This window comes from Ruditapes philippinarum, unplaced genomic scaffold (assembly GCF_026571515.1).
Source record: "Ruditapes philippinarum isolate M1 unplaced genomic scaffold, ASM2657151v2 ctg2015_1_1_1_1, whole genome shotgun sequence".
Classification (NCBI taxonomy): Eukaryota; Metazoa; Mollusca; class Bivalvia; order Venerida; family Veneridae; genus Ruditapes; species Ruditapes philippinarum.
In genome coordinates, this window is record NW_026858706.1 from 38,893 (window position 1) to 66,687 (window position 27,795).

General features: G+C 33.2%; 2 protein-coding genes across 2 annotated transcripts; both read left to right on the forward strand.

Annotated features, from left to right (window-relative positions):
• Positions 1 to 1,850: 1,850 nt before the first annotated feature.
• On the forward strand, positions 1,851 to 8,045 carry LOC132753997 (lysosomal thioesterase PPT2-like). Its single transcript, XM_060744579.1, has 7 exons — positions 1,851 to 2,081; positions 2,851 to 3,004; positions 4,800 to 4,892; positions 6,044 to 6,098; positions 6,525 to 6,577; positions 6,970 to 7,053; positions 7,927 to 8,045. The coding sequence occupies exons 1-7, from the start codon at positions 1,944 to 1,946 to the stop codon at positions 8,013 to 8,015; spliced, it is 666 nt and encodes a 221-aa protein (XP_060600562.1). The 5' UTR covers positions 1,851 to 1,943; the 3' UTR covers positions 8,016 to 8,045.
• Positions 8,046 to 17,042: 8,997 nt separating this feature from the next.
• On the forward strand, positions 17,043 to 26,756 carry LOC132753998 (uncharacterized). The gene is made up of 7 exons (XM_060744581.1): positions 17,043 to 17,292; positions 18,461 to 18,782; positions 19,419 to 19,596; positions 20,580 to 20,750; positions 22,489 to 22,776; positions 23,116 to 23,148; positions 24,587 to 26,756. The coding sequence occupies exons 2-7, from the start codon at positions 18,486 to 18,488 to the stop codon at positions 25,339 to 25,341; spliced, it is 1,722 nt and encodes a 573-aa protein (XP_060600564.1). The 5' UTR covers positions 17,043 to 17,292; positions 18,461 to 18,485; the 3' UTR covers positions 25,342 to 26,756.
• Positions 26,757 to 27,795: the final 1,039 nt, after the last annotated feature.

The following is a 27,795-nucleotide window of genomic DNA, read 5'->3' on the forward strand; positions in this document are numbered from 1 at the left end:
TTGTCGTCCTGTCTCTATAGAAGCACGCGAAAAAAGGCGTGTTGTCGTGCGGCGCGATGTCGCCATGTGGCTTGGCTTATAAGGCAATCCTTGGATTTGAACCGAGCGACAATGTGACATCGCAACAACACGCCGCACGACAACACGCCGTTTGGCGTACATCGTTAGCGACATGACGACAAGACGAAAGTCCGACAACGCGCCATTTGGCGCTTTGTCCTGTTGTCGCTAGCGCCACCATAAAATGGGTTTTAACTAGTGTGATGTCTTTAAAACATTAATAACAGAAGAATACTTTTTTACTAGCAGGCGCAGAAAAAGCATAGATATACACTATTCTGTTTGCAATGTTATATTATAGTTCACTTCCATACAGCTGCCGTTATCAGTTTTGCCGATGGATTGATAATTCTTAATTTAGCTTCAGGTCCACTTGTATAAATTGAATAAATATTCATCATTTAAAAATCTGATATGAATACAGAGGTATTAGTGTTTCAAGTGTATGACCATATATATATATATATATATATATATATATATATATAAAAGAAGTTCGATTCCTTGTGTGGATCTCATGTATAAATATATTATACGTTACTGTCTGAAGATATGTAGAAACATTTGAAAGCGCTAACAGAAATAAACGTATAAAAAATTAAAGAACTTTGTACTGTGCATTTCCCAAAACATACTTTATCTATATAGGCTTATTTTGGCAATATTGTTTTGATCACTTATCATTGTTTAAGAATGGCCAGTCTATAGCTGATCAGTTTTAAACGGGGGTCATTTTTCACGCGTGGGAGGGTCATTATTTGTTAACAAAAAGGGTTGAAAATTGATCAAAATGCGTTGAAACTTTAATATCACACCGGTACACTTTGACAGCAAGCTGCACACAAAAAAAAATCATACTAACAAGTTATACAAGTAACAAAAAGTGTATGAACGTCTTGAATGAAACGGTATCAGTGGATAAAAATATTGTTGTTTTTCAGAAGACCGTTAATCTTTGTGAAATTTAAAAGAAATTATTTCAGCGTAAAAACATGGTCAGTACTTGTATTGAATGATATTGATGATGATGTCATAAAATATAAGGTACAGTGATCACCTGAACAAACGCTATTATCATTTCATAAGACATCTAAACTATGATGATTAATAGTTTTATGCACAGTACTGAGTACATTATATATGATATAAAGATCATTTTAAACCCAATACGTGAAATAGATTATCATAATCATTGTAAACAAACCAAACAAACACAATACCCTTCAAAACATATGAGCCGCGTTACGACAAAACCAACATAATGGGTTTGCGACCAGCATGGATCCAGACCAGCTTGCGCATCCGCGCAGTCTGATCAGGATCCATGCTGTTCGCTATCAGTTTCTCTACTTATAATAGGGTTTGTGAACGAACAGCATGGATCCTGATCAGACTGCGCGGATGCGCAGGCTGGTCTGGATCCATGCTGGTCGCAAACGCACTATGTTGGTTTTGTCGTGACACGGCTCATATCTGAGGTGGCAACTGGTCTGATGACATGGTCCATATTAGTATTACCGATGTCTATTGCTTCTTTTTTGCTGTTGCTGGTGTTTAACTTCTAAATATTTTGGCACTTGTTGTTGTATTTTTTTTAATGACAATTCTTTTTAATGCAGCAACAGTCGAAGATATATAACAGCAATAAATCAATAAATAACAATCATTGTTAATACTAATGTTGATAAAGTTTATCAAAATGACCTACAACTTAACACACTGCAGTACTAACGATGTTATTGAAACTTTAGATAAATAAGATTAAAACTTTAGATTACTTACTATATAGCCATTGTTAGATTACCTTGTTATAGATATATAGATCTATATATTGCAAGTATCATTCACAATATTTTTACAATATTGTACAAAAAACAGACAAAATGCGTTGGCTTCTTAAACCTCTGTTTTCACTTTTTGTGATATTGCACGTGGTATTTGCTTACAAACCGATTATTTTTATGCACGGGATATTGAGCGAACCCCAGGAAGCAAACACTTTATTCCAATGGATAAAAATGGTATGATTATGTATTATTTTGTTCACTAATTTATTCTTATTTCACGTTCCGAAAAAATGTTTTATCGCGATCTTATTACTAAAGATACGTTGACAAGTCGTATGCAATTATATTTAAAACAAAAACAAATATATATGTTACATTTTTGATATGTTGAGTACATTGAAAAAACACAGGACTTTATTATACATATATATTTTTGTTACGGGGTAGGGTGTCCTCTTTGTTAGTTTGACAGGAAGGTTTTTGCCGCCCTGTCATTTTCACCGGGGGAGGGCTTTTGTCCGTTATTAATATTGATGTCTACAATTTAAAACATTTTTTTATATACAAACATGTATATCTCACTCACTCACTCACTCACTCACTCACTCACTCACTCACTCACTCACTCACTCACTCACTCACTCACTCACTCAATCACTCACTCACTCACTCACTCACTCAATCACTCACTCACTCAATCACTCACTCACTTAATCACTCACTCACTCACTCACTAAATAAATCACAGACGACCATATTTCTATGAACACTGCTTATTGAATTGAATATAAACTGAACTCATTTAAGATAAATTGTAATTTGATCACTTTTATAAAAGGACAGTTCATGTATATGTTACAACAATTCTTTGTTTATCCCTTGAAAATGACCAGTCCAAAATTTAATTATACCGCCCATGCGACTATCATAGACTAGTATCTGACATAGTGTCGTATGTGACCACTCAATTTCATTTATTTTAATAAATGTTTGCTTATCAAAGGACCATCCAGGAACGGAGACGTTTGCTATAGATATGTACAACAAACTGGACAGTCTTGTCAATATGATGGAGCAAGTTGACCAGGTCGGGAAAGTTATGATGAAATTCATGCAACAACATCCCGAAGGCGTAAATATTATCTGTTTCTCACAAGGTAATAAAATTAGAATGTATATGTCTGAATCGATCAATCATGGTATATCTCTTTGCAATATTTGTCTTTTGTTTGTTTGCCTATCATAGCAAGTCTACCGTTTTTCAAGTCTACCTTCCTTAAGACTATCTCTTACAAGTCTATTGTTTGCAAGTCTAATTTCTGCAAGTGTATTTCCTGCAAGTCTATCGTCTGCAATTCAATCGTCTGCTAGTATATCGTCTGCTAGTATATCGTCTTAAAGTATATCGTCTTAAAGTCTATCGTCTTCAAGTATATCGTCTTAAAGTATATCGCCTTAAAGCCTATCGTCTTAAAGTATATCGTCTTCAAGTCTATCGTCTTAAAGTATATCGTCTTGAAGTATATCGTCTTAAAGTATATCGTCTTCAAGTATATCGTCTTCAAGTATATCGTCTTAAAGTATATCGTCTTCAAGTCTATCGTCTTCAAGTATATCGTCTTCAAGACTATCGTCTTCAAGTCTACCGTCTTCAAGTATATCGTCTTCAAGGTTATCGTCTGCTAGTATATCGTCTTCAAGTATATCGTCTTCAAGTATATCGTCTTCAAGTCTATCGTCTTCAAGTATATCGTTTTCAAGTCTATCGTCTGCTAGTATATCGTCTTCAAGTATATCGTCTTCAAGTATATCGTCTTCAAGTCTATCGTCTTCAAGTATATCGTCTTCAAGAATATTGTCTTCAAGTATATCTCTTCAAGTATATCGTCTTCAAGTCTATCTCTTCAAGTATATCGTCTTCAAGTATATCGTCTTCAAGTATATCGTCTTCAAGTATATCGTCTTCAAGTCTATCGTCTTCAAGTATATCGTCTTCAAGAATATTGTCTTCAAGTATATCTCTTCAAGTATATCGTCTTCAAGTCTATCTCTTCAAGTATATTGTCTTCAAGTATATCGTCTTCAAGTATAACGTCTTCAAGTATATCGTCTTCAATGTTATCGTCTGCTAGTATATCGTCTTCAAGTCTATCGTCTTCAAGTATATCGTCTTTAAAACTATCGTCTTCAAGTATATCGTCTTCAAGTATATCGTCTTCAAGTCTATCGTTTTCAAGTATATCGTCTTCAAGCATAACGTCTTCAAGTATATCGTCTTCAAGGCTATCGTCTGCTAGTATATCGTCTTCAAGTCTATCGTCTTCAAGTATATCGTCTTCAAGTCTATCTCTTCAAGTATATCGTCTTCAAGTATATCGTTTTCAAGTCTATCGTATTCAAGTATATCGTTTTCAAGTATATCGTTTTCAAGTCTATCGTCTTCAAGTCTATCGTTTTCAAGTATATCGTCTTCAAGTCTATCGTCTTCAAGTATATCGTCTTCAAGTCTATCGTATTCAAGTATATCGTCTTCAAGTATATCAACTTCAAGTCTATCGTCTTCAAGTATATCGACTTCAAGTCTATCGTCCGCAAGTCTATCGTTTGACTGTGCAAAATTTTAATTTTGACTTTCTCAAGTTAATCTTTCATACAAGGGCACAATTCATAAACTTCATCTTGAGTTATCGAAATATGAAATTGATCTTTAATGTTCAATTTTCGAATTAAGGAATTTTTTACCTTTACTCTTTAAAAAATATTTTCCTTACTTTATTCAAACTTTTAAAATAACCTGCTTTGGTACTGCACCATGTGACGTTATAATCATACTTATTTCATTGCAAACGTTAAAGGAATTATCAGGGAAGTATAACTAGCTTTATATCCTGCTCCTTCATTTAAAGTGGTATCTGGTAGATCTAAATAGATATATCTGTCTTTTATTGACAGGTGGTCTTGTTTGTCGAGGCGTGTTAGAGCAAAATCAACATAATGTGGACACATTTATTTCATTAAGCTCTCCGCAAGCCGGACAATTTGGAGGTAATTGTACGCGTATTTGAGTGCACTTTATCAATCAACTTTAAATCACTTGTCACTTTAGTAGTTTTCACACAATGGTAGATAATATTTGTAATATTTTGAAATATACGATGTAGGAATGACCTGGTCGTTTGTCACGTGATTTGATATCCTTGGTTCTAAATCCTTATATCCAGAAATATCATTAACGTGTCAGCACTTTACATGTCGCACCTTGATAAGCCCAAAGGGGGACCATTTTCGATTCCAATATCTCAATAAACCTGTACAATCTTAAAGTGTTGCTCAAGTGTGGTGGCCTGTTGCGGCCATTTCAAACCCGCGAGAAATTTTAACATTTCATCATAAAATGTTGTAGGCAAGTCAAAAATCCAGAGATTTTCTGCTGAAATCGTACAAAATGTTGAGGTGAACGTATAAACCTCGAAATTTTATAACAGATGATGGAAACTGCAAGGAACATTTTGACTTCAGCGGCCCGTAGCGTCCACGGTTTGACTGTACACTTTATCCCTAGTATGTCTATATAAAAAAGTCGAGGAACAGAAAGAAATCCGCGACATATTTTCAAGTGTTGTAAAAACTCTACTAAGAGTCGAGTGGGAAAATTTAAGGCCGCGGATTTTGTTCTTAAACAACGAATTTCCATAAAAGGTCGCGGGGAAAAATCCACGACTTTTTAGCCGCGACTTTTGTGTAAATGCATTTCCACGCATAAAAAGTCGAGGCATAATGCTCAAACTCGACTTTTTACAAGGTAAGCATCAAAACAAAATATACCGGATTATAATGGCTGCAATCGGCTTCCTAAACCAAAGTAGGCATATGTTTGCGTAGCTTAGTCTACTATATAGACAAAAACAAAAAATGGGTTTCTAAAATCCGCGACATTTTATAAATTTCGACATAAAATATCGCGGATTTAAAAGTTGCCCGCAACATTTTATAAACCGATGGTAAAATTTCTAGCAGCATTAGAATGGACGCTTTCGGCCACCATACTCAAGGTATATCATACACAAAATAAAATGTATTAACATTACTTTTTTTACATTAATAATAATATAAACTTTAAAACCGTTAATTATATGGTTGGATTATAAAAAACGCTTTCCTACATTGCCAGTTAAAGTTTTGATTTCTATTTTCAGATACCGATTACATAAAATATATTTTCCCGCACGTTCTTCGCGACAATGTGTACAAGTAAGTATGGATAAAAAACAAACAATTTTATAATTTCTGAAACAGCAGATAAAAAATTCATGCTTTCTAAACATGTTTGTTGGAATAAACAACATAAACAAAATTTAATGATTCTCTTTTAATGTCTAAGAAATGTATGCAAGCATCAAATTAATCATTTCATGCGTCTACAAGATTTGACTGTACAGAGTTTCAGGATTTATTTTCATAAGTTCTATTTGATCAATCAAGTCAGAAATATATTTGCATGTACATAGTCATGTGTTTGAACCACATGCTGTGTTTTGTTTAATGTGGATAAAATTCGAAAAGACAAAAAGATGACAATGTCGTATTTTGTCGACGTATTTCGTGTGTTGTTCTACGCCTTTCCGCCTTGTTGCAGGGCTTTGCATATAGTAGTAATGAAATGACCGTTTCTTACAGGATAGCGTACTCTAAAGACGGTCAAAATATATCAGTGGGAAATTATTGGAATGGTATTATACTCGTTTACACATCATATAGATTTGTAAATACAAGATGTTTATATAATTAGTAAATGTATATCTAAATGGTAGCCATTACAAAGTTAAATAAAGATGTAAAATATTAGGTAATTTAGATACCGGAAATGATAATATATGAAAAGGTAAAAAGGAAATCTTAAACCTTCATTTACAATACCAATTATTACTCTCACTTATCAACAGCTTGCGGTAGTTGTTTTGTATCGTACAAGTAACTTACAATTTAATTACGTCTCAAGGTGCTTGGCGACATTGTTCGCCAGCAATACATTTTCAAAATGTTAAATTAGAATTAATATTTAGAGAAAAAATAAAACATTTCTTTAAGGATTTAACGTCAATGCGTGTTGCTATGGTTTCAGATCCACATCACCAGGACTTATATAAGGAAAATTCCGAATTTCTGGCAGTGTTAAACAACGACACTTTTAACATAAACAGCAAAGGTCGGTTCAAATAAATATACTGATTATTCATAATATTCATCATAGTTTGCATAGTTTTCAAAACAGAATGTCTTTGGCCATTTAAGTAACCGAGATCTAATATACATTGTTAACGAACTTATAGTTATTCTTTGTGCATAAGTATAAGACATTTATAAGAACTGTGGCCATCCAAATAATTTCAATGCTTTGATTGCAATTAAAGCCGAATTCAAAGAAACTGTATTAATCATATTGTGAGAAATTCTTCAGCGCTCATGAGCTCTAAACATGAACGTAGAAATATTATATTTTATATATTATATATGATCTATGTATATCTTTCAAATTAACCAATATCTTCCAAATTACTTTACCAATTGTGAACAATGACCATATGGTGTCCGCCTACTCTAATTTTGCTCCGTATACTTTATAGTAAATCATTCTCACCTGAATACTGCATACATGAAACAAAATACCGGTTTGCAATAACTTAAAACGTGAACGTTATCCGATTCATTTGAGCACAAATTTATAAATATTAACCCTTGATCTTTTCTTATAACTTTTAATTTGTATAATCACTATAAAGTTATTTAGCAATAATTCATTGTCTACCTTCTGGTACGTAATGTCTATCGAGACATTCCTCCCAGAAATAAAGACCTGCAAAATGCACATTAAAAACTTTAAAAGTCACTAGAAATGACACCACATGTACTGATTTACAAACATTTAACCCGAGAAATTGGGCAATTCCAAAGAACAACTTCTTAGACCACGACCACTCGCGACTCGATACATAACGGGACGACACCATATATAATATAAACAACAAAAATATGAAAGTATAATATATTATTGGTAAATAATTATTTATTGACAATTCAGAGTACAAAGAAAACTTTCTGCGCCTGAAGAGATTGGTAATGATTGGTGGTAAGGATGATGGTGTTATTACACCGTGGCAATCAAGGTAAGGATGATGGTGTTATTATACCGTGGCAATCAAGGTAAAGATGATGGTGTAATAACACCGTGGCAATCAAGGTAAGGGTGATGGTATTATAACATCGTGGCAATCAAGGTAAGGATGATGGTGTTATTACACCGTGGCAATCAAGGTAAGGATGATGATGGTATTATTACACCGTGGCAATCAAGGTAAGGGTGATGGTGTTATTTACACCGTGGCAATCAAGGTAAGGGTGATGGTGTTATAACATCGTGGCAATCAAGGTAAGGGTGATGGTGTTATTACACCGTGGCAATCAAGGTAAAGATGATAGTGTAATTACACCGTGGCAATCAAGGTAAGGATGATGATATTATTACATCGAGGCAATCAAGGTAAGGATGATGGTGTTATTACACCGTGGCAATCAAGGTAAGGATGATGGTGATATTACATCGTGGCAATCAAGGTAAGGGTGATGGTGTTATTACACCGTGGCAATCAAGGTAAGGGCGATGGTGTTATAACACCGTTTCAATCAAGGTAAGGATGATGGTGTTATTAACCGTGGCAATCAAGGTAAGAGTGATGGTGTTATTACACCTTGGCAATCAAGGTAAGGGTGATGGTGTTATAACACCGTGGCAATCAAAGTAAGGGTGATGGTGTTATTACACCGTGGCAATCAAGGTAAGAGTTATGGTGTTAATACACCGTGGCAATCAAGGTAAGGATGATGGTGTTATTACACCTTGGCAATCAAGGTTAGGATGATGGTGTTATTACACCTTGGCAATCAAGGTAAGGATGATGGTGTTATTACACCGTGGCAATCAAGGTTAAGATGATGGTGTTATTACACCGTGGCAATCAAGGTAAGGATGATGGTGTTATTACACCGTGGCAATCAAGGTAAGGATGATGGTGTTATTACACCGTGGCAATCAAGGTAAGAATGATGGTGTTATAACACCGTGGCAATCAAGGTAAGGATGATGGTGTTATTACACCGTGGCAATCAAGGTAAATCTAGAATGATGGTGTTATTACACCGTGGCAATCAAGGTAAATCTAGGATGATGGTGTTATTACATCGTGGAAATCAAGGTAAATCTAGGATTATGGTGTTATTGCACCGTGGCAATCAAGGTAAATCTAGGATGATGGTGTTATTACACCGTGGCAATCAAGGTTAATCTAGGATGATTGTGTTATTACACCGTGGCAATCAAGGTAAATCTAAGATGGTGGTGTTATTACACCGTGGCAATCAAGGTAAATCTAGGATGGTGGTGTTATTACATCGTGGCAATCAAGGTAAGGATGATGGTGTTATTACACCGTGGTAATCAAGGTAAGGATGATGGTGTTATGACACCGTGGTAATCAATGTAAATCTAGGATGATGGTGTTATTAAATCGTGGTAATCAAGGTAAGGATGATGGTGTTATTACACCGTGGCAATCAAGGTTAAGATGATGGTGTTATTACACCGTGGCAATCAAGGTAAGGATGATGGTGTTATTACACCGTGGCAATCAAGGTAAGGATGATGGTGTTATTACACCGTGGCAATCAAGGTAAGGATGATGGTGTTTTTACACCGTGGCAATCAAGGTAAGAATGATGGTGTTATAACACCGTGGCAATCAAGGTAAGGAACATGTTGTAATTACACCGTGGCAATCAAGGTAAAGATGATGGTGTTATTACACCGTGGCAATCAAGGTAAATCTAGGATGATGGTGTTATTACATCGTGGCAATCAAGGTAAATCTAGGATTAATGGTGTTATTGCACCGTGGCAATCAAGGTAAATCTAGGATGATGTTGTTATTACACCGTGGCAATCAAAAGGTTAATCTAGGATGATTGTGTTATTACACCGTGGCAATCAAGGTAAATCTAAGATGGTGGTGTTATTACACCGTGGCAATCAAGTAAATCTAGGATGGTGGTGTAATTACATCGTGGCAATCAAGGTAAGGATGATGGTGTTATTACACCGTGGTAATCAAGGTAAGGGTGATGGTGTTATGACACCGTGGTAATCAATGTAAATCTAGGATGATGGTGTTATTAAATCGTGGTAATCAAGGTAAGGATGATGGTGTTATTATTACACCGTGGCAATCAAGGTTAAGATGATGGTGTTATTACACCGGGGTTGGCAATTCAAGGGGTAAGGATGATGGTGTTATTACGACGAGAAAACTAAACATTGTAAAAAAAAAAAGCCCAACAGGTATAGTTTAACACCCGTTCCAAAAATTCACACATCCTTAAGAAAAAAAATGCACATTTTTGAAAAAAAAAATATAATATACTTGCATTTTTTAAATTGGAATTTTTAAACACATATTTATAATGTGAATATTTTATGATTTATGCAAAACCTTTTACACAATTTTTACAAGTTTATCGTCGGGAATTTTCTTAAAAATTAAAAAAAAAGGGGTTTTAAAAACTCCCTTTTCAACCCCAGTTAGTTATATTTTAAGACTTTTTATTTTCTTTTGAGTTTTGCTTTATTTGTACCCCTGGCAATATTTATCAATGATTTTTATATCTTTAAATTTAAAAAAATCTTTTTTGGGCTTTAAATATAACATTTTTGGGGAAAGAAAAAGAAAAAAACATCCCCCGAAAAATTTTATTATATTTTTTTTTCTTTTTTTTTTGTATAAAATGTTTTCCAAATATTTTACGGGGAGTTTATTTTAACTAAAATTTTCCCTTAAAAATTTTTAAAATTTATTCATTTTCATTAATTAAAAAATGAGTTCGGCCCCCTTTGGGGTGTCTACTGAAAAATCATGAAATAAAATTTATAATTTTTAGTCTATAAAGGGAAAAAAGTTTGGGCTAAAAATCTGGTTTAAAAAGGTGGACTGTTTATAAAGGGGAATCGCCGGTTTTTCAGGGGCCCTACCCACTTTGGGAATTTTTACATAAAAAGTGTTTTTAAAAATCAAAAATTTTTTCCCTTCCTCCATAATTTTAAAAACGGACCTCTGATTCCTGGTGATAAATTTAACAGAACAGAAGATGGGGATTTATTAAAATCACAAAAAAAATTTTATCATAAAAATTAAAATGTATATTATTGTCATATAATTTAAAAAAATTTTAAATATATTGTTAATAAAACAAGTAAAAAAAAAAACCCCCTTTCAATTAAAAAGGGTGAAACAAGATTATTTTTTTAAATTTTGGTTTTTCACATTCCCCTGCCGTTTTTGCACTCCTTTAAAAATGAGATTGCAAAGGAAACCGTGTATATATTTTGAAGTGAGGGCATTAGCGTTTTTCAAAAATAGCGTTAAGACGTAAAAAAAGTTTGCTTACTTTTTATAGGCGCATCAAAAAAAAATTTTTCTTTTTCCCCTTCAAACGCCTTTATTTTTGTATAAGATAAATTGAATTTGGTGTAAACTTCATAAAATGAATTAAATTAATCTTTTCCCCTTTTTACGCTCCCAAAAAGGGGTCGGGATAAAAAAATCATAATGGGTTTAACTCGTTTCCCAAAAAATGGGGGGAAAAAATTTAAAACCCACCCCATTTAAAAATTCCTCTAAAGAGATATGATTAAATTTTTTTAAAAACTTATTTAGGAATCGTGTCTAGTTTTCAGTTACTTAATGGTTTTTTTTTAATGGCAAAAAAAAATGGAAAAAATTTAAAAAATGTATTAAAATACTTTTTAGACTTAAACGTTTAGTGTAGTACTGAAAAATTTTCAAAAACATTTTTTTTTAATTGCAAAGTTTCAATTCTGATTCCGGGGTGGATTGTAAGGAAAAATGTGCGCGTTTAAAGGGACCAAAGCCAAATTTAAAGTTACGGGAAAGTAGAGGATATTAAATAAGCGTTTTTTTAATATTGATTTTTTGGGCGTTTATGATATTTTTTATTAAAATTTTAAAACAAAAAAGTTTTTAATGATTAAGTAAAAAATTTTACTATATAATATTCTTTTTTCAAACCAAAAATAAAGAGCATTTTAAGTAAAAAAACCATTTTCATTAAAAAAATTTTTCGCATACAGTGCCGGTTTTGCTCTTTTTAAAAGGCCCTGAAAATATTTTTACGTTTTTACGTTTATTTTGGGAAAGCAAACCCCTACGTTCATTTTTTACTTTAAAAACAATTTTTATTTTGGGGGTTTTTGTGATTAAAATAAATTGTGGGTATTAAATTTTTTTAATTTCAGGATTTATTTTTTATTTAGTGTTATTAAAAAAAAAATAAAAAAAAATCTGGGGGTTTTTTTTAAACCCTTTGGGGGTTTTTCTTCAAAATAGGGGCAGGCCCATAAATTTACAAAAATCCTGGTCCCGATCTTTAAAAAGGCCCCAGACTCTTTTTTAAAATTATAACATTTTTCCCCTTCAAAGTAAAAAAGAAAATCTTAGAAGTTTTAATAACCCCTTAAAAAACAATTGTTTAAATTTCAATTCCGATTTCTTCTCAAAAAAAAATATCGTACAAGGAAAACTTAAAATTTTGGGTTAAATTTCCCCGTCACAGAAACAGGGGGTTAACAGCCCCCTAAAAGAAACCAACCCCACTCTTTTGAAATTTTTTTTATCCATTTAAAAGGGCAGAGTTTCTGAAACCCATTTTGGGGGCATTTTTTTGTATACGTTTTAAAAAAGGGATTCCCGCCGTAAGAAGACAAGAAACTCGAAATTAGTGGGAAATTTAATTTATTTGGATAGAGTTAAAAGATTCATCATTTTAAAATTTTCTTTTTGGGGGCCCTTTTTTCGCCCCCCAAAATTTTTCCCCGCATATGTTTTCTCCAAAATTGAAAAAATCAATTGGGCCTTGCCCTTTTAACTAGCATTTAAAAATATAAAATTTACCTATCCAACTTTGATATCTTTTAAAAACAGCTCATTTAAAAAACTACTTGAATTAAAAAAAAAAATTTCAACATGGGCACAAATAAAAAAACCAAAGCATTTCACAAAATCTTTCCCCCTTCCCCCTCTTTCCCTTTTTTTCCCTTTTCTTCCCCTTATTTCCCTTTTTTTTTCTTTTTTTCCCCTTTCCCCCCCCCTTCCCTTTTCTCCCTCCCTCCCTTTTTCCCCTCCTTTTTTTGTTTGCCCTTTAAATAATCTCCTTGGCCGACTAGCCAAAATTTTAAATTCCCCCTCTTCCCTTCAAAACTTTCTTCCCTTTTTCTTAAAACCCCCAATTTCAAATTCTTTTTCCCTTTTTGCCTTTTTCTTTACCTCCCCCTTTCCCCTCATTTATTTTTCCCCACTCGGACCTTTTTTTCCTAAAAATTAAAAACCCCTTTATTCCTTCCCTTTTTCTTTCCTTTTTTACCTTTTAAAAATTTCACAAACCCTTGCCCCTCCCCCCTCCCCTTTTTTTTGGGGGGCCCTTTTTTTCGGTGTTTTCGGGGGGGGGCCCTTTTTTTGGGCCCCTTTGGGTCTTCTTTAATAAAACCCTTTTCTCCTTTACCGGTTCTTCCCCCTTCCTTTCCTTCTTTTCCCCCTTCCCCCCGGTTTTTTTTTTTTTTTTTTTTTTTTTTTTTTTTTTTTTTTTGCCGCCCGGTGGTTTTTTGTGGGTGGGTTTTTTCTCTTTTCCGGTTTTTGTTTTTTTTTTCCTTTGGGGGGGGCCGGGGTTCCCTTCCTAATTTGGGGCTTTCCCAAAATTTTTCTTCTACCTTCCCTTCCCCTTGGTACCTCTTTTTCCCTTTTTTCACATCTCCTTTTTAAACCCCTTCACAAAAAACTTCCCTATTTTCCGGGGCTTTTAACCGCCCCCTTTGGCTTTTTTTTCCTTTTCCCCCCTCTTTTCCCTTTTTCCCTTTAGTTCTTTTCCCCTTTTTTTTCATTCCCTTTCTCCTTTTGTCCAAAAAAACCCGTAAAAAAACTCTTTTTGGGGGTTTTTCCCAAAATTTCCCCTCACCTTTTGGGGTTTTTCTTTCTTTTTCCCCCGGGTTTTTAACCCTTTTCAACCCCCCAAATTTTCCCCAAAAAAACCTTTGTTTCCTTTTTCTTTTGGGCCCCCCCGGGCGGGGGGAAGGTTTTTGGGAGTGGGTCCCCTTTTTCCTCTTTTCTTCTCCTTAAAAAAAATCTTTCCCGTTCTCTCCTTTTCACAAAACCCTTTTTTTCTCCCGCCACTCCTCTTTTTCCGTTCCCCCTTTCCCTCCCTTTTTAAACCCCCCCCTTTTATTCATTGTTTCCGGAAAAAATTTTTCCCAACCCTTTTCCCTAAATTTTTTTTCCCCCCGTTATTCCCCCCTTTCCTTCCTTTTCTTTTCCCCAAAAAAAAATTTCAATTTGGGGCCCTGGGGCCCGGGGTTTTTTTTCCCAACCCCTTCGGAAAATTTCCTTTTCCTTGTTCCCTTCTTCCCCCTTTTGTGCCCCCTGTTTGGGGTGGTAAAAAAACCCCAAAAATTTTTGAAAAACAACTAAGATTAAATTGGGCCCGTATTTTCTTAACCAAAAAATGGCAAAAGTTTTTTAAAATTTTTCTTTTAAAATTTATTTTTTAAACCCAATCCCGGGAAAATTTTGATTTTTTAATTGCCCCTTTAAAAAATATCCGGGGGGGGGCCAAAAATTAAAAAAGGGAATTTCCCCCAAAAAAAACAATGATACCTTAAGCAGGTTTAAAAAATTTTCTTGGAAAAAAATTATTAAAAATTTTATTTTAAAAAAAACCCCCAAATTTCCCAAAACCCAAAAAAATTTTCTATAAAGCAAAACCCCCAAACCCTCCTTGGATTCCCCTAATGGGAATTTTGAAAATTTAAAATACGGGAAAAAGAAAAAGGGCAAACAACCCCAAAAAATCAAATTAAAGGGGAAAAACCCCGGAAAACAAAATTACCCCCAAAATTTTTAAAAAAAACAAAAAACCCAATTCCCTAATTAAAATGGAAAAAAACCCGATTATACAAAACAATTTAGAAAAATAAAAAGGGAAAAAATAAAAAAACCCCCCGGGGGGTTAATGCAAGGGAAAAATTTTTCAAACCCTTTTTTTGAAAAACCCAAGGTTTAAAATAAAAATTTTTTAAAATTTTGAAAAGATAAAAAGGCAACCCCTATAAAATTTTACCAATGGGGAAAAGGGAAATTTTTAATTAACAAATTTTCCAATTCCAATTTTCCCAAAATTGAAAAGTAAAAAAATAATTTTTTACCAAAATTTAAAAAGGAAATAAAATATTAATTTAAAACTTTTAAAGCCCCAATAAAATTTAAATTTTATTTTTGGGTTTTCTTTTCTTTTTTCAAAACCCCTTTCCCAAATTAAACATTTTAAAAAAACCCGATTTTTTTTTTAAAATTTTTTTTAAAAAATACTTAAAAAAATTTTTTAGAAAAAATTTTTTAAAATCTCTTTTTATTTTTCAGTTTAACAAATTTTAAATCCCCCCCCAAATTAAAGGCTTTAATTTGTGAGTTTTACAAAAAGTGCCCTAATTGTTTTTTAATTGGGAAAAACCTTTTATTAACTTCTTTTGCACGAAAAGCAATTTTAGGGAAAAAATTATCCCCTAAAAAACCCTATATTCAATTTCTTTGTTGTAATAAAAACAAAAAATTTTATTTTAAAATCCTGGGTTTTTTTTTCCCCCAAAAGAAAAAACAACAATAAAAATTTTTTCTTATATAAAAAACATTTTTGGCAAAGCCCTTAAAATGGAAAAAATTAATTTTTCCCAAAATTTTTAAAACCTTGCGTGCTGGCAAAAAAAGGGTATTTCCCGGCTTTAGGCCGGAATAAATGGGGGCCCCCTTTTAAAATTTTTAGGTGAAAATTAAAGTTTATAGGAAAACAAAAAGGTGTTTTTTTTCCCAAAAAGGTTCCTCTTTTTTTAACCCGGGGTTTTTATTTCAAAAAAAAAAGGGAAAATTCCCCAAAGGGGGCCCCCTTTAGGGCCCCCTTTTTTTTAATCCTATTTAAAAAGGAGCAAGTTTATAGTGAAAATGTTATGTATATTTCACTCAAAAATGCATATAATTGTTACCATTTTTACATACTGTTTGAGATAGTGATTACGGAAAGAGTTTCTAAAAAAGCTTTCAAGCTTACTACTCAATCCGTACTATTTATTATTTGTCAATTATCATGTAAATGTAATACTTATAAATAAAATATTGTTTAAACTAAAAATAAATATTTAATGTGTCGCGGCATCCACGAGAGAAATATGATAATGTTCATACCACAACTAGAAAGACCTCTCGTACTGGCAATATTTAAAGGAAAGTAGTCCGACTAGACACCAGTGAAAATGCGGAAAATATGCTTCATTGCAGTGAAAAATAAATTTTTATAGTGAAAATGCGAAAAATGAAAATACGCATTTTATTTCATCAATATTTCTCAGTATTTCATTTATAAGTATATAAGAAAATACACCCGATTCACTATTTCAAAGAAGAAAAAGAATGAAAGCTAACTATAATTGATCCCACTGTTACGCCTTTATTTTTATCAGTCCGTCATGTAAACTTTACTACTGTAAGTAACATTGTCTTTTGTTAGCGCTAGTAGCACTAACAGAAACATACTGTAGTATGAAAAGGCATCTTTTGTTAGTGCTAGTAGCAGCCTAATATAAGTCTAATAAAAATGTGCTAGTAGCAGCTAACAAAACAGGATCGGGTGGAAAATATTATATTCGCATAATATAATTTTATTCAACTCGTTCAATAAATTCAGTATTAAATTAATAAACTTACACTCATTCAATAGCCCCTATGTATATAATGAGCTTAACGTCAAAACGACGTAACGTTTCATAATTAGACTCTATGATAGTTATAACTACATTCACTGTCGAAAGCGTGTGAGAAGTGATCATTATATAATTCTGATTTATTTATAGAACGCGTTATCCTATCTTCATGTATATTCTACACCCTGTTTTGGCAATCAACGTGCTAAACAATGCCCTTTTCTTTCTTTTAAAACATTTGCTATCTTTGGTAACGGCTCTTATTTATCTTTGGGTTGAAAAAAGATATACGCTTAGTCATGGGAAATCCCCTTAAACTTCCGTGTGTTTCTGTAGCTGTCAATTTTGTTTTACTTTAAACCTTAAATTTAATTGGCATAAACTTTATAGACTGAGATGAATTCGGTGTAACCTTAAACTTTTAAAATAAATTAAGGTATTCACTAGAATACAATTTAACTATGGAGAAAAATCATTTTAGACTAGAGATTTGAATTTCGCTTTATTAAACGTTTGTTTATTGACCTACTTTCGTTTTAAAAGCGAAAGTAGAAAAAGAAAATTCAACTAGCAGTGCTTCTAAAGGTGAGTTAAAGCAAAGTTGTATGAAGCATATTAACTTATACACATGTATGTTAGCATTTTGAACTTGTCACTGACTTTCTACTATCAACTTTCTATTTTTACGATGAGATATAGTATGATAACAGTAAGTAACAAGTGTTCTGAAATTTTATGTCTCGTCTTCTCTAGAGATTCTTGGCGACACTTATTTTTTCTGAAATCTTAAATTCATCTTTTGGTCAACTATTATGTTATTTTATATATATATATCATAGCTCGATTATAAAACAAATAATAGTAACTTATGTTTGTCATTTTAGTCATCTTCTTAATATAGCTAGTCGACTCTTTTTGTGTCATGGGAAGAAATTTATCTGTTCATGGCTCGAGTAGGACTCGAACCCAAGATCCTTTGGTACTAAAACTCCCCAACAGAAAAGATAGTATAGTGCAAGAACCTATATATATATATATATATATATATATATATATATATATATATATATATATATATATATATATATATATATATATATATATATATATATATATATATATATATTACGTCATACAGTATCTTGTTACATATACCACAGGATCTTGACATTTCTATCAATAATTGAAAAATACAATGTATAATTGTAGACTCGATAATCACCCGATACACAATAAAAGTCATACTTTTTACAACCGCTGATAAATGCTATTTAAATCAAAGCATTACTTAATAATAAATTGTAAATGTATATTTTTCAGTTAATGATAGAATTTCAAGCTCCTGTGCATATACATATTAATAAACGCACAGACGTTTGAATTGTATAAACAACACCCTTTCCGCCGAGAATATTAAAAACTGAAACCAATATTTTATACAAGCACTTGTTTTATTTGTTTGCTTATATTAATATGGCACGGTCCAATCGCATTTCTACTCGACCCTTTCCGTCAAACTTCGGATACGGACCTCGAACAGAATAGCATGAATTCACGGAACGGATACGGCATTTCGGTTTTACCTACGCTACTAAACTAAACATGTCAAAAAGCAAATAGTAATTTAATGCTAGTAGTTGTTGACTAAGTTTATTCCAAATGTTTAATGTTTTCGAACTGTGTATATATATGTTGGTCGTTTATATTAACTTTTTTCTAAAATTGTATTCATTTCGTATTTTTAACGCCTCAGTGACAGTTTATAATACAAAGAAGCTATGGGAACTTCGTGTAGCAAACTTTGCAAGAAGACGAAAAAGAAAACGCAGTATAAGAAAGACGAACACAATGAAAAGAACGGAAGGGATCATAATAAACGAACCGAGGAAAAACATCGGCCTGAACGAGGAAAAGGAAGCAAGGAATGTGTGCAACCTACCCAAACAGAAAATACTGAGACTGTTAGAAACTTTGCCATCAATAATGGAATAAAGCTCGAACTTGATAAAGGGGATGAAGAAAACATGAAGCAAAACAACTATATCCCGCCAAATATCGGCAACAACAAGGAAAGGGTAGGTAAAATACAACAGTTTAATATTATATACATAGGTGCTTATTCAACCATTTTTTAAATTCGCAAGAAAATAAAAAAAACGCTTCAGTTTTAAGCCGAAAAAGATTTTATAAAAGCAGTCAAAATACATTAAAAATTACCAGATGATTACTTTTAAGATAAAAAGTGCTTCTCCATACTCTTACCACAGGTATTCTTGCACATCAGACTGTCGTTTCCGTTAGTTTTACCCATGCCGGAAATTTCATCTGGCATGGGGGTTCCAGATGAGTCGCGTGCTGTACAATCGCACGATAAAGATGACGTCATTTTACCGTTTTGAATAATTTTGTAATTCATACGCTGCTGTAAGAAAGTAGTTACGGTTGTAATGATATAAATTTTCATTGAAAATAAAGATAAAGAATTTGAAATATAATGAAATATGGTAGAATATGCAAGAAAAAATATCTGACATATGTTTGCGGTTCGGATCGGGATATCCGTCCCTCGGTCACCCGCCCATGGGCGGGTCACCTCGGGACGGATATTCCGATCCGAACCGCAAAATTTGACAGATATTATTAGTAAAAATGAGATAACTCTCGGTTTTTATTGATCATGCTTCATATTTAAATGTACATTCACATCATAGGCAAATGAGACCGGGGAAAAGGCGAAAGAGAAAAGAAATGAACGAAAGGGAGAAGGTAAGAGGAGAAATGTGAAGAAAAAGAGCAGAAGGAAGAAGAAGAAGAAACATAAATACTGGTCAGACAGTAGTGACAGCAGTTCGTCAAGTTCGTCCAGCTCATCAAGCTCCTCGGATGATGGTTATTAATTAATTAATTTATTTTTATGACTATTATTATTACATTAGATTATTATACGTCACATGTTTTCTATCTGTTTATTAAACTTCGCCCCGCGCCTCCGCCAGTTTAACTTTCGACTTTTCGCTTGGAGGGGTCGCGGGGCGAAAACACGAATGACACAAATCAGCCACCATACTTATGTGACTTCAGATTGTAGCAATCCGTAATCTCACTTGGTTACAATATACGTATTGGCCCTCTGACACTCTGGCTTTGATTATTCTGCTCTGTATTGATTATCTCCCTTAGTGATTATTCTGCTCTGTATTGCTTACCTCCCTTAGACACTTAAAAAAAAAATTTTTTTCGGAATAATAAAATGAAATATCACATCTAATTGAGCGTAATTAAACAGAATACTCATCCTTTAACAGGCTAATGAAAACATAACATTGTTTTGAATGAATCTCGCTTTATCACCGCTGGATGTGATATTTATATAATGTCTTGAGATTCGGTGTACAAAGGATCTCTTTTAATGCAGAAAGGGCATCAGTAATTTAAGTTAGAGAATCTAAAGACGCGAGATCTTACTCATGGACCCCAGTTTTATAAGCAAATGGTCTTTCAACAAAATCCCTCTCCATCTTTGAAAATTCATGGTTATATAAGATTATGTTCAATCATGTTTTGAAACAATAAACCTTGTTTGAAAAGATTTTTTGTTGGACTCCTAGCCTAGCAATAAATTGTCTCTTTTAATGGACCGTTATACAAACAGGTACTCTTCTAATATAACTGATCACAACACAACTAAACAGATTTCCTTAAAGGGATTTCTTTATTTCATTTGTATATAATAAATTATATATGTGACGTAAAAGCCAAACAAACAAACAAACATATAATATATAATGCAATTTTTAAATTTATATAAGTCAGGGTCATCATAGAATTATGTATGAATATCAAAGTAAATGTATTTTATTCTATCTGTACAGATACAGGAAGAACTTCTAAGAGCAGACAAAAGAAGATTGACAAAGATGGAAATGTAACCTATATTAAAAACAAAACAACCATTGGAAGTAGCAAAATATCGTTTAAAGCCGCCAAGAACATAAATATTTACAACAATGGGGTTATAACTCAACCTAAGACAGCAGCCACTAGTATGTCATATTTTTTGTTTTACCTTTTATGTTGTAAACAGGCCTTACCGATGTCGTGACGTTGTGCAACTTATATTATTGACAATAACTGCCCGAATGTCCAAACCAAATTATTTAAAACAATGCGTTCAAAGCTGAAACGATAATGACTATTACGCTTCAAATCATTCATCAATACTTCTCACCACCGAAACATTATAAGCTTGAGGTTTGTATAAGATGACCGTAAACCTTTCACTGCGTGAGAAGGGATGGATGATGTTAGAACGCTGGTTTATATGCGTAAAATCGCCTTATAAAGTCGTCGTTTTCTTTTATTTCCTCTATTTTACCTGTCAAGTTAGTTCTTAGAGGGATGTCCGGAAGGTTCATATACTTCTTCTTCTTTTTATTGTATAACAATACATACGTTGTACAAATTTTGTCAGCAAAAATATACATATCTAACGAACACATTTATCAAAAATTACTGAATTGTGACTTACGTTTGTATTTTTACAGCATTTACATACAACATATATACATCGTCATGGACAACGTCAACGGCATCAATTTAATGTCATGTTTTTCCACTATTCAATTTCTTCCGATTTAAACAGTCATGGAACCTGTCTGGCGTATACTTTATACATGTTATGTTCCCTTGCTATTACTTTATTAATTTCATATACTACATTAAAAAAAACAACAACAAAAAAGGTGTTACTGGTTCCCATACAGTGTGTGATATGTCTGTCTTTTTCAAGGATTGTTGTAACGCAATTATTATCTACGACATTTCGGCCATGCTACTTTTGGTAATCTGATACGTTTCTTATACAAAATACTGTCAGCACCGCTTCTTAATCGTGTTTGACAATTAAACACAAGTTGTCCTTAACAATTTATGGTCGATTTTGTTTTTCAAGTAAAGATAATAATCATTATAAGCGTTGCTTTGAAGTAAAATAACATTACGTTGCTCCGTCCATGAATTTGACGTCATTTTTTTCGACACAAAACTAACGCAACTTCATTGCCCATAATCGTCGTAAACAAGTTATTTCTTTGCGTATGACGTCGTAATTTTCACTAAATATCAAGCAGTAGTCACAACATTAAAACAAGAGTTTGCGTTAAAATTACAACTTTTAGCAGTAGCTATTGTCATGAATTCAAAGTGCTCCGTGATTCGTTGATCATGTTGCCATGGTGATTGGCGATTTGCGAATACAACTTTTATTATGTTTTTTAATTTAGAAATTTGTAGCAGAATGAATACTTAAGCAAAATATTTAATCATATATATATATGACTGCTTATAATAATTTTATTGCCTTGTCTACGAACTTTCCGGACAGCCCTCGTATAACAGTAATTTGAACTGGGTGGCCTATTGTACACGACGACCGGCAGTAATCACAAACAGACAGTCATGACATTTGTAAACGAGTTAGGATAATCTATTGCAATGATGGTGCCGGACTTTGATAACTTGACTGGTCTCATTTCGGAATCTCAGTTAGTCAAACTTTGATGTGAGGGAGGTTAACATATATAGCTAAAGAAGGAATTTCGACGGAACTTTTAGACTTTCGCCGAATTATTAGAAAAGCGAGCCTGAGTTACTGAGAGTCAACTGTATAACTGTATATGCATGCATATATGCAAAACTTTAATTATTTTTTAATTCAGTTGCAATTTATACATTTTCGGTGTGTTTATTCTTTTTTATCATTCCTGAATGGAAATATTTCAGAAAAGCCAGCCAGCCTATTCACTACAGAATACACGAGCGCAACAGCTTATAAAAAAGAGGAAGAATTCAGGAATATATTAGGACAGACCGGAGGCGCTGGACAATTCATAGATCTACGGGGACACGAGAATGTCGTACCAGTTATTGAGACAAGGTCACTTTGCGAGAGTTCTAAATGGGTAGGACAGATACAATTTCCAAAGGGCCACTGTACATGCTTTAGAGTAGGCAGCAAATATATAATGACCACATTACATGCTGTTAGAGAAATCCTCAATACTTACAATGGTCAGTCAATTTTTTTATTAACTTTTTGTTTTGTTTATTCTTGCCCATGAGAGATTGTATAAATTCAAGTAAAAGGCATAGTTATTGTACGGTCGTATCAGGCTCTCAAAGGAGCATTTCTTCAGAAACTTCCAAAAAACAATAAGTTTCTTATATTGTTTAAAATATATTGTATGTTTAATTAAATTTTGCCTTGAAAGTTAAAATTCTTATAAGCGTTATTCTTCTGTAATTGTTCATTGTTTCATAACTTATAACAAATATATCTGCCAATGTATAACAAATATATCTGCCAATGTTAATATTCGTTAACTGTTATTCTTTTCTTAACATTTTCAGATTTCATCTCCGTGAAAAGAAAACCTTCAAGTGGTAAGAGATCAATAGTTATATCATTATTATATGATTAGAATAGTCAATGTGTGCATCATTTTATCATGCCTGAGCACGCAGTGCTCAGAGGTGAGCTTTTGTGATGGCGGGATATTTTTGGTCTTTCTTCGTTACCTGAATAGTAACATCCCTTAAACCACTTGATGGATTTTAAACAAGCCTCATTTAGTCCTGGTCCCTTACAATAGTTATTCAAATACTTTCAGTCTGGTGCATAAATAGGCCTAAGGAGCTTCAAAATTGAAATCTTTAAGATATATGGCATGTATCACCTAGTGGTTCTCTATAATAGTTTAAGTCAAAAGTTGCCTCACCCTGGGGGTCATTACATTTACAAAGATCTTTATAGGTAAATGTATTTAAGTCTTCTTTTATTAAACTGAAATCCCCAGAGCTTAGACTGGCATGTAGCAGTGGACCTCTACAAAATATATAAAGATCATGCCTCTGAGGCAAAAAAATTGATCCAGATTTGAATAGTAATAGTAGCTCCTGCCTAGAGCTTAATTGTAAGGCATGTAAAGATTCACCTTGTGATTCTTTACCAAAGATATATAAAACATATTCCTGGGGTCATATTTGACTCCTCCCCGGGGACCACTTTGGCATGTAGCATTACCTTGAGGTTCTATGCAAAAGTTCTTTAACTAATGCCCCTCTGGTCAAAATCGGTTCTTGTCCTAGGGATCTTATATAGACTTGTATATATAGACCTGTGTATGAAATACAGTTTAGTCTTCCTTTTGTAAAACTACAATGCCAAGAGCTTAATTTGTAAGGAAGCATTTTATAGAAGACATCTTAAACTTATTCGGTAAAAAATGACAAACTCGATGTGAACTCATAACTGACTGTGACTGTTCCGTTTTCTAGCAATGTACCTGGGGTGAGCAATCCAGGGCAATCATGGCCCTCTTTTTAATTTTATTTTAAACCTCCTTGTTTGGTGTTGATATTAGCTTTGAAATTTCTTTTTTACAAATTACACGTGTACATGAATACAAGGTAAATACAGGCATGCATGTATGCATATAATATATAAACATATACACGCACACACACGCATGCATACATACAGACATACGGAAATACTCTGTCAATGTCATTTTATACATACAGACTCAATTTCGATCATGTAATGGAGGCTGATTGAAGTCTGGTTTTAAAGGAACATAAATGCCGTTTTACAGCAGGGTAAATGAAGCACGTGTTTCACTTAATCATACCAATTAAGTTACATAACATTGACATACCAAATATATGTACGATTTACAAGTATTACAAGTATTGTTCTGAACTTGACATTAACATTGACCTGTATTTTCTTGAACCCTTTCATTTTGTGATGTTAGCAGTTCATTACATTTTGTTATGTTTAGTGTTGCCGATTTTCAATTACAAATCATTTCGTTTACAGGTCTTGACTGCGATCTGTCTGTTTTGAGTAACTCTGATGTGAAGATAGATTTTAATTTCGAAGTTGAAAATCAAACGAGTCATGACATCCATAAATTTACCTTTAAAAGGATAAAAACAGAGGAAGAAATTCTGTTTCTAGATGAAGCAACGGATGTGATAGTATTGGAACTTGACATAAAACCGGGACAAGTCGTCCCTCCTAATTTTACCAATTTCGGAATCCCGAAATTAGACAGATCATTTACTCTTATTACGCACTCAAAGGGCGACCCGAAGGCGTTTGATAAAGTTAATAAAATGGTTGATATAAATGATCCAAAAACCCTTAAAGATATAGAATATCTCCGTCAACACAGCAGTGAGTTTGTCACGGGAAACGATCAAGATCCTTTAATACATGGATGTGAAACGCCTCCGTTCAATACTCTCGATAATAAAGATAGATTACTGTTTCATTGTGCATCAGGGAAGGGAGCTTCAGGTAGTCCAGGTGTTCAGGTAACCTCTGACGGAAAGGTTGTAGTTGTAACGATGTTACTGCATGGTTATCCAGACTGGTATTATGATGAAAAATGCAAAACACTGAAGAACGATTGGCAAAAAGTATACACAGTCGAACAAGGTGTAAATTTTGCGTCTGTGTACACCACAATGAGGGACAGAAATAAACAACTGTGTGATGACATATTTGTAGGGGAGGCAAGCGCTTTTAACAAGTCTTTAAAAGTTGTTCAGCCGACAGATGCAAACTAGGCATTAATAAAAAAAAATATCAGTCTAGTTTCATTTGCTTATCGTGTAAATCTCTTATAGTGTTTATCCAGTTATTAATTTATTTCACGCATTTTTATCCGTTTCTGAACTTGAAAAAAGTGTTTTTACATGATACATTATCATTCACAATGTCATAACTTAATAATATAAATCATTATTCTGTACTGATGATGTTGAAAACGTGAAATTATTTTATTTTTGATCAACACAGCTTTATGTATTTTACTGAAATAAAAGTTGACATATGTTCCCATACTAAAATATTCATTGTAATCGTATGGACTTTTAGCATCAGTAAAATCATTTCAATAGAGTGGTGTGATATTTTTAATAATTTGTTCAATGTTATTATAGATGACTTATCAGAAATATGTAACTTTTTTTGGTTTGTTAATTTCGATTATCGCTAACAAAAGGCATTTACCGTTATGTATATGAAATGTTATGTATATCAAATGGCAGAGCGTTGGACTGTGAATAGGGCAACCTGGGTTCGACTCCCAGATTGCGCAGGTTTTTCAGTTTTTTAAGTGTAGGCATCCAGTGCTGGTAAACTGCTCGACAGTTTGTGCAGGAATGGTGCATGGTGCGGTGGCTGAAATTAGCTCTGGTCAGAATTTTCAATACGGTTTGATTTTGAGGGTAATCTACAAACATTCACCCGCCCTTGTTTCTATACAAACTTGTACATAGCACAAGGTGTACACTGTTATGTTGTTTTTATTTAGTTCATTAATAACAATGTATTCTTATGCTCATTTATATATGAGCCGCGTCACGACAAAACCAACATTATGCGTTTGCGACCTGCATGGATCCAGACCAGCCTGCGCATCTGCGCAGTCTGATCAGGATCCATGCTGTTGGCTTACAAACCCTATTATAAGTAGAGAAAGTGATAGCGAACAGCTTGGATCCTGATCAGACTGCGCTGTGCACAGGCTGGTCTGAATCCATGCTTGTCGCAAACCCATTATGTTGGTTTTGTCATGACACGGCTCATATCTTATAAAAGAAGAAAATAATACGTTCCAGTATTTCATTCAGTTATTCTTCAAGTGATTTGAAAATTGATTGCATGTTGTTTTTCATTCTTTCAAATAAGTAATTTACTTTAAGGTTGAAGAAATGAAGTAGTTTTGTTTGTATCTGAAGGCAACCCGTTTTACTAACAGTCTTTTTTGAACTTTACTAACATGTATATATACTTTAGAATTGTACAAAAGTTCATATATGTAAAATGTATGTATAAGTAACGATAAACTGTAATTTTCATGTTAGACGAATAAATACTGTGCCCTGTTTTTAATTAAACCTATAAATTGTTTAAAGATTATAAGATATTAGTGGTGATTGTATATAAGTAAATGTATTAAATAGAATTATTTATAATATGATGTTGCGTTTTTTGTTCAAATAATATTTCGGAAGAGACAGGTTTGCATCTCGTAGAAAGTTGTAAGACTGAAATCACTCTTTAGATCAAAACATACAATTCTGCGTTTCAAAGAAAATGCCCCGTTTAATGGCGGATGTATTTTAACAACTTCAGTTTCTGAGCAGCAATGTAAATGAACGTTAACATAACGCTGTGTAAGCATGTGTCATTGCACATTTCTTTATTTGTCAGGAGAATAAATTTAATTGAAGTCTTAATTAGGTCTTCATTACTTCAGTGAAAATGTCCTAAGTAAGTGTTATTATTGGTTTTACATCCTAGGACTAAACTTTCTATGAAACGTGGTCCAGAATATAGAAGAACAATCTAAACAGAAAATAATAATTCATAATATCAAGTTATAATTATTTTGTAAAGAATTCCGAAACACATGTTACTCTGAGTTCATGATTGAGGGCTATGGCCAACTGATTAAAAAATGACCCTGAACTACCTTAGATTTTGTTACTATATAAAGTAACATAGGTATTTAATAATAATAATGATAAATAATGATCATATATTGATGAAGATTGTGATGGTCGTTGTGATGATGATGAATGCGCTTTTTACGGGGGTGGGGGCATGTAGTACCATTATCTAACTTTTTTTTCGTACAGATTTTTTAATTATTAATATATACTGTTCGTTCAATTGGTTTATTCATTTATTATATTGGTTTCAGTATAAGTATGTCTTCTTAAATGTCTTTGTAGGTTTCTATCAATTGTTTATATTGAATTAGATTACCATTTTGGCACTTTCCTGTATCTGTTTGGTGTCTGCTGGACTCTTTGTCGGTGGTCCTATGTTGCTGGTTTTTTGTTGGGTGATGTTTGGACCGTGAAATACCGTCCTACCTTGTTGATCTTTGTTTATATAGTTTAATATAAATGTTGTGCATGCTGAAACTTTGCAATTATATCAATTTATCCATCATTAAAAATTGACTCTCAATTACTTTATTTGAAAACAAAAGGGAAAGGTTGTTATTT

Coding starts and splice junctions, on each gene's coding strand:
- LOC132753997 (XM_060744579.1), top strand. CDS start 1,944: ATGCGTTGGCTTCTTAAACCTCTGTTTTCACTTTTTGTGATATTGCAC. Junction 6,578..6,969: donor AGTGGGAAATTATTGGAATG/GTATTATACTCG, acceptor CTATGGTTTCAG/ATCCACATCACCAGGACTTA. Junction 7,054..7,926: donor TTTTAACATAAACAGCAAAG/GTCGGTTCAAAT, acceptor TTGACAATTCAG/AGTACAAAGAAAACTTTCTG.
- LOC132753998 (XM_060744581.1), top strand. CDS start 18,486: ATGGGAACTTCGTGTAGCAAACTTTGCAAGAAGACGAAAAAGAAAACG. Junction 22,777..23,115: donor AATCCTCAATACTTACAATG/GTCAGTCAATTT, acceptor TAACATTTTCAG/ATTTCATCTCCGTGAAAAGA. Junction 23,149..24,586: donor GAAAAGAAAACCTTCAAGTG/GTAAGAGATCAA, acceptor TTTCGTTTACAG/GTCTTGACTGCGATCTGTCT.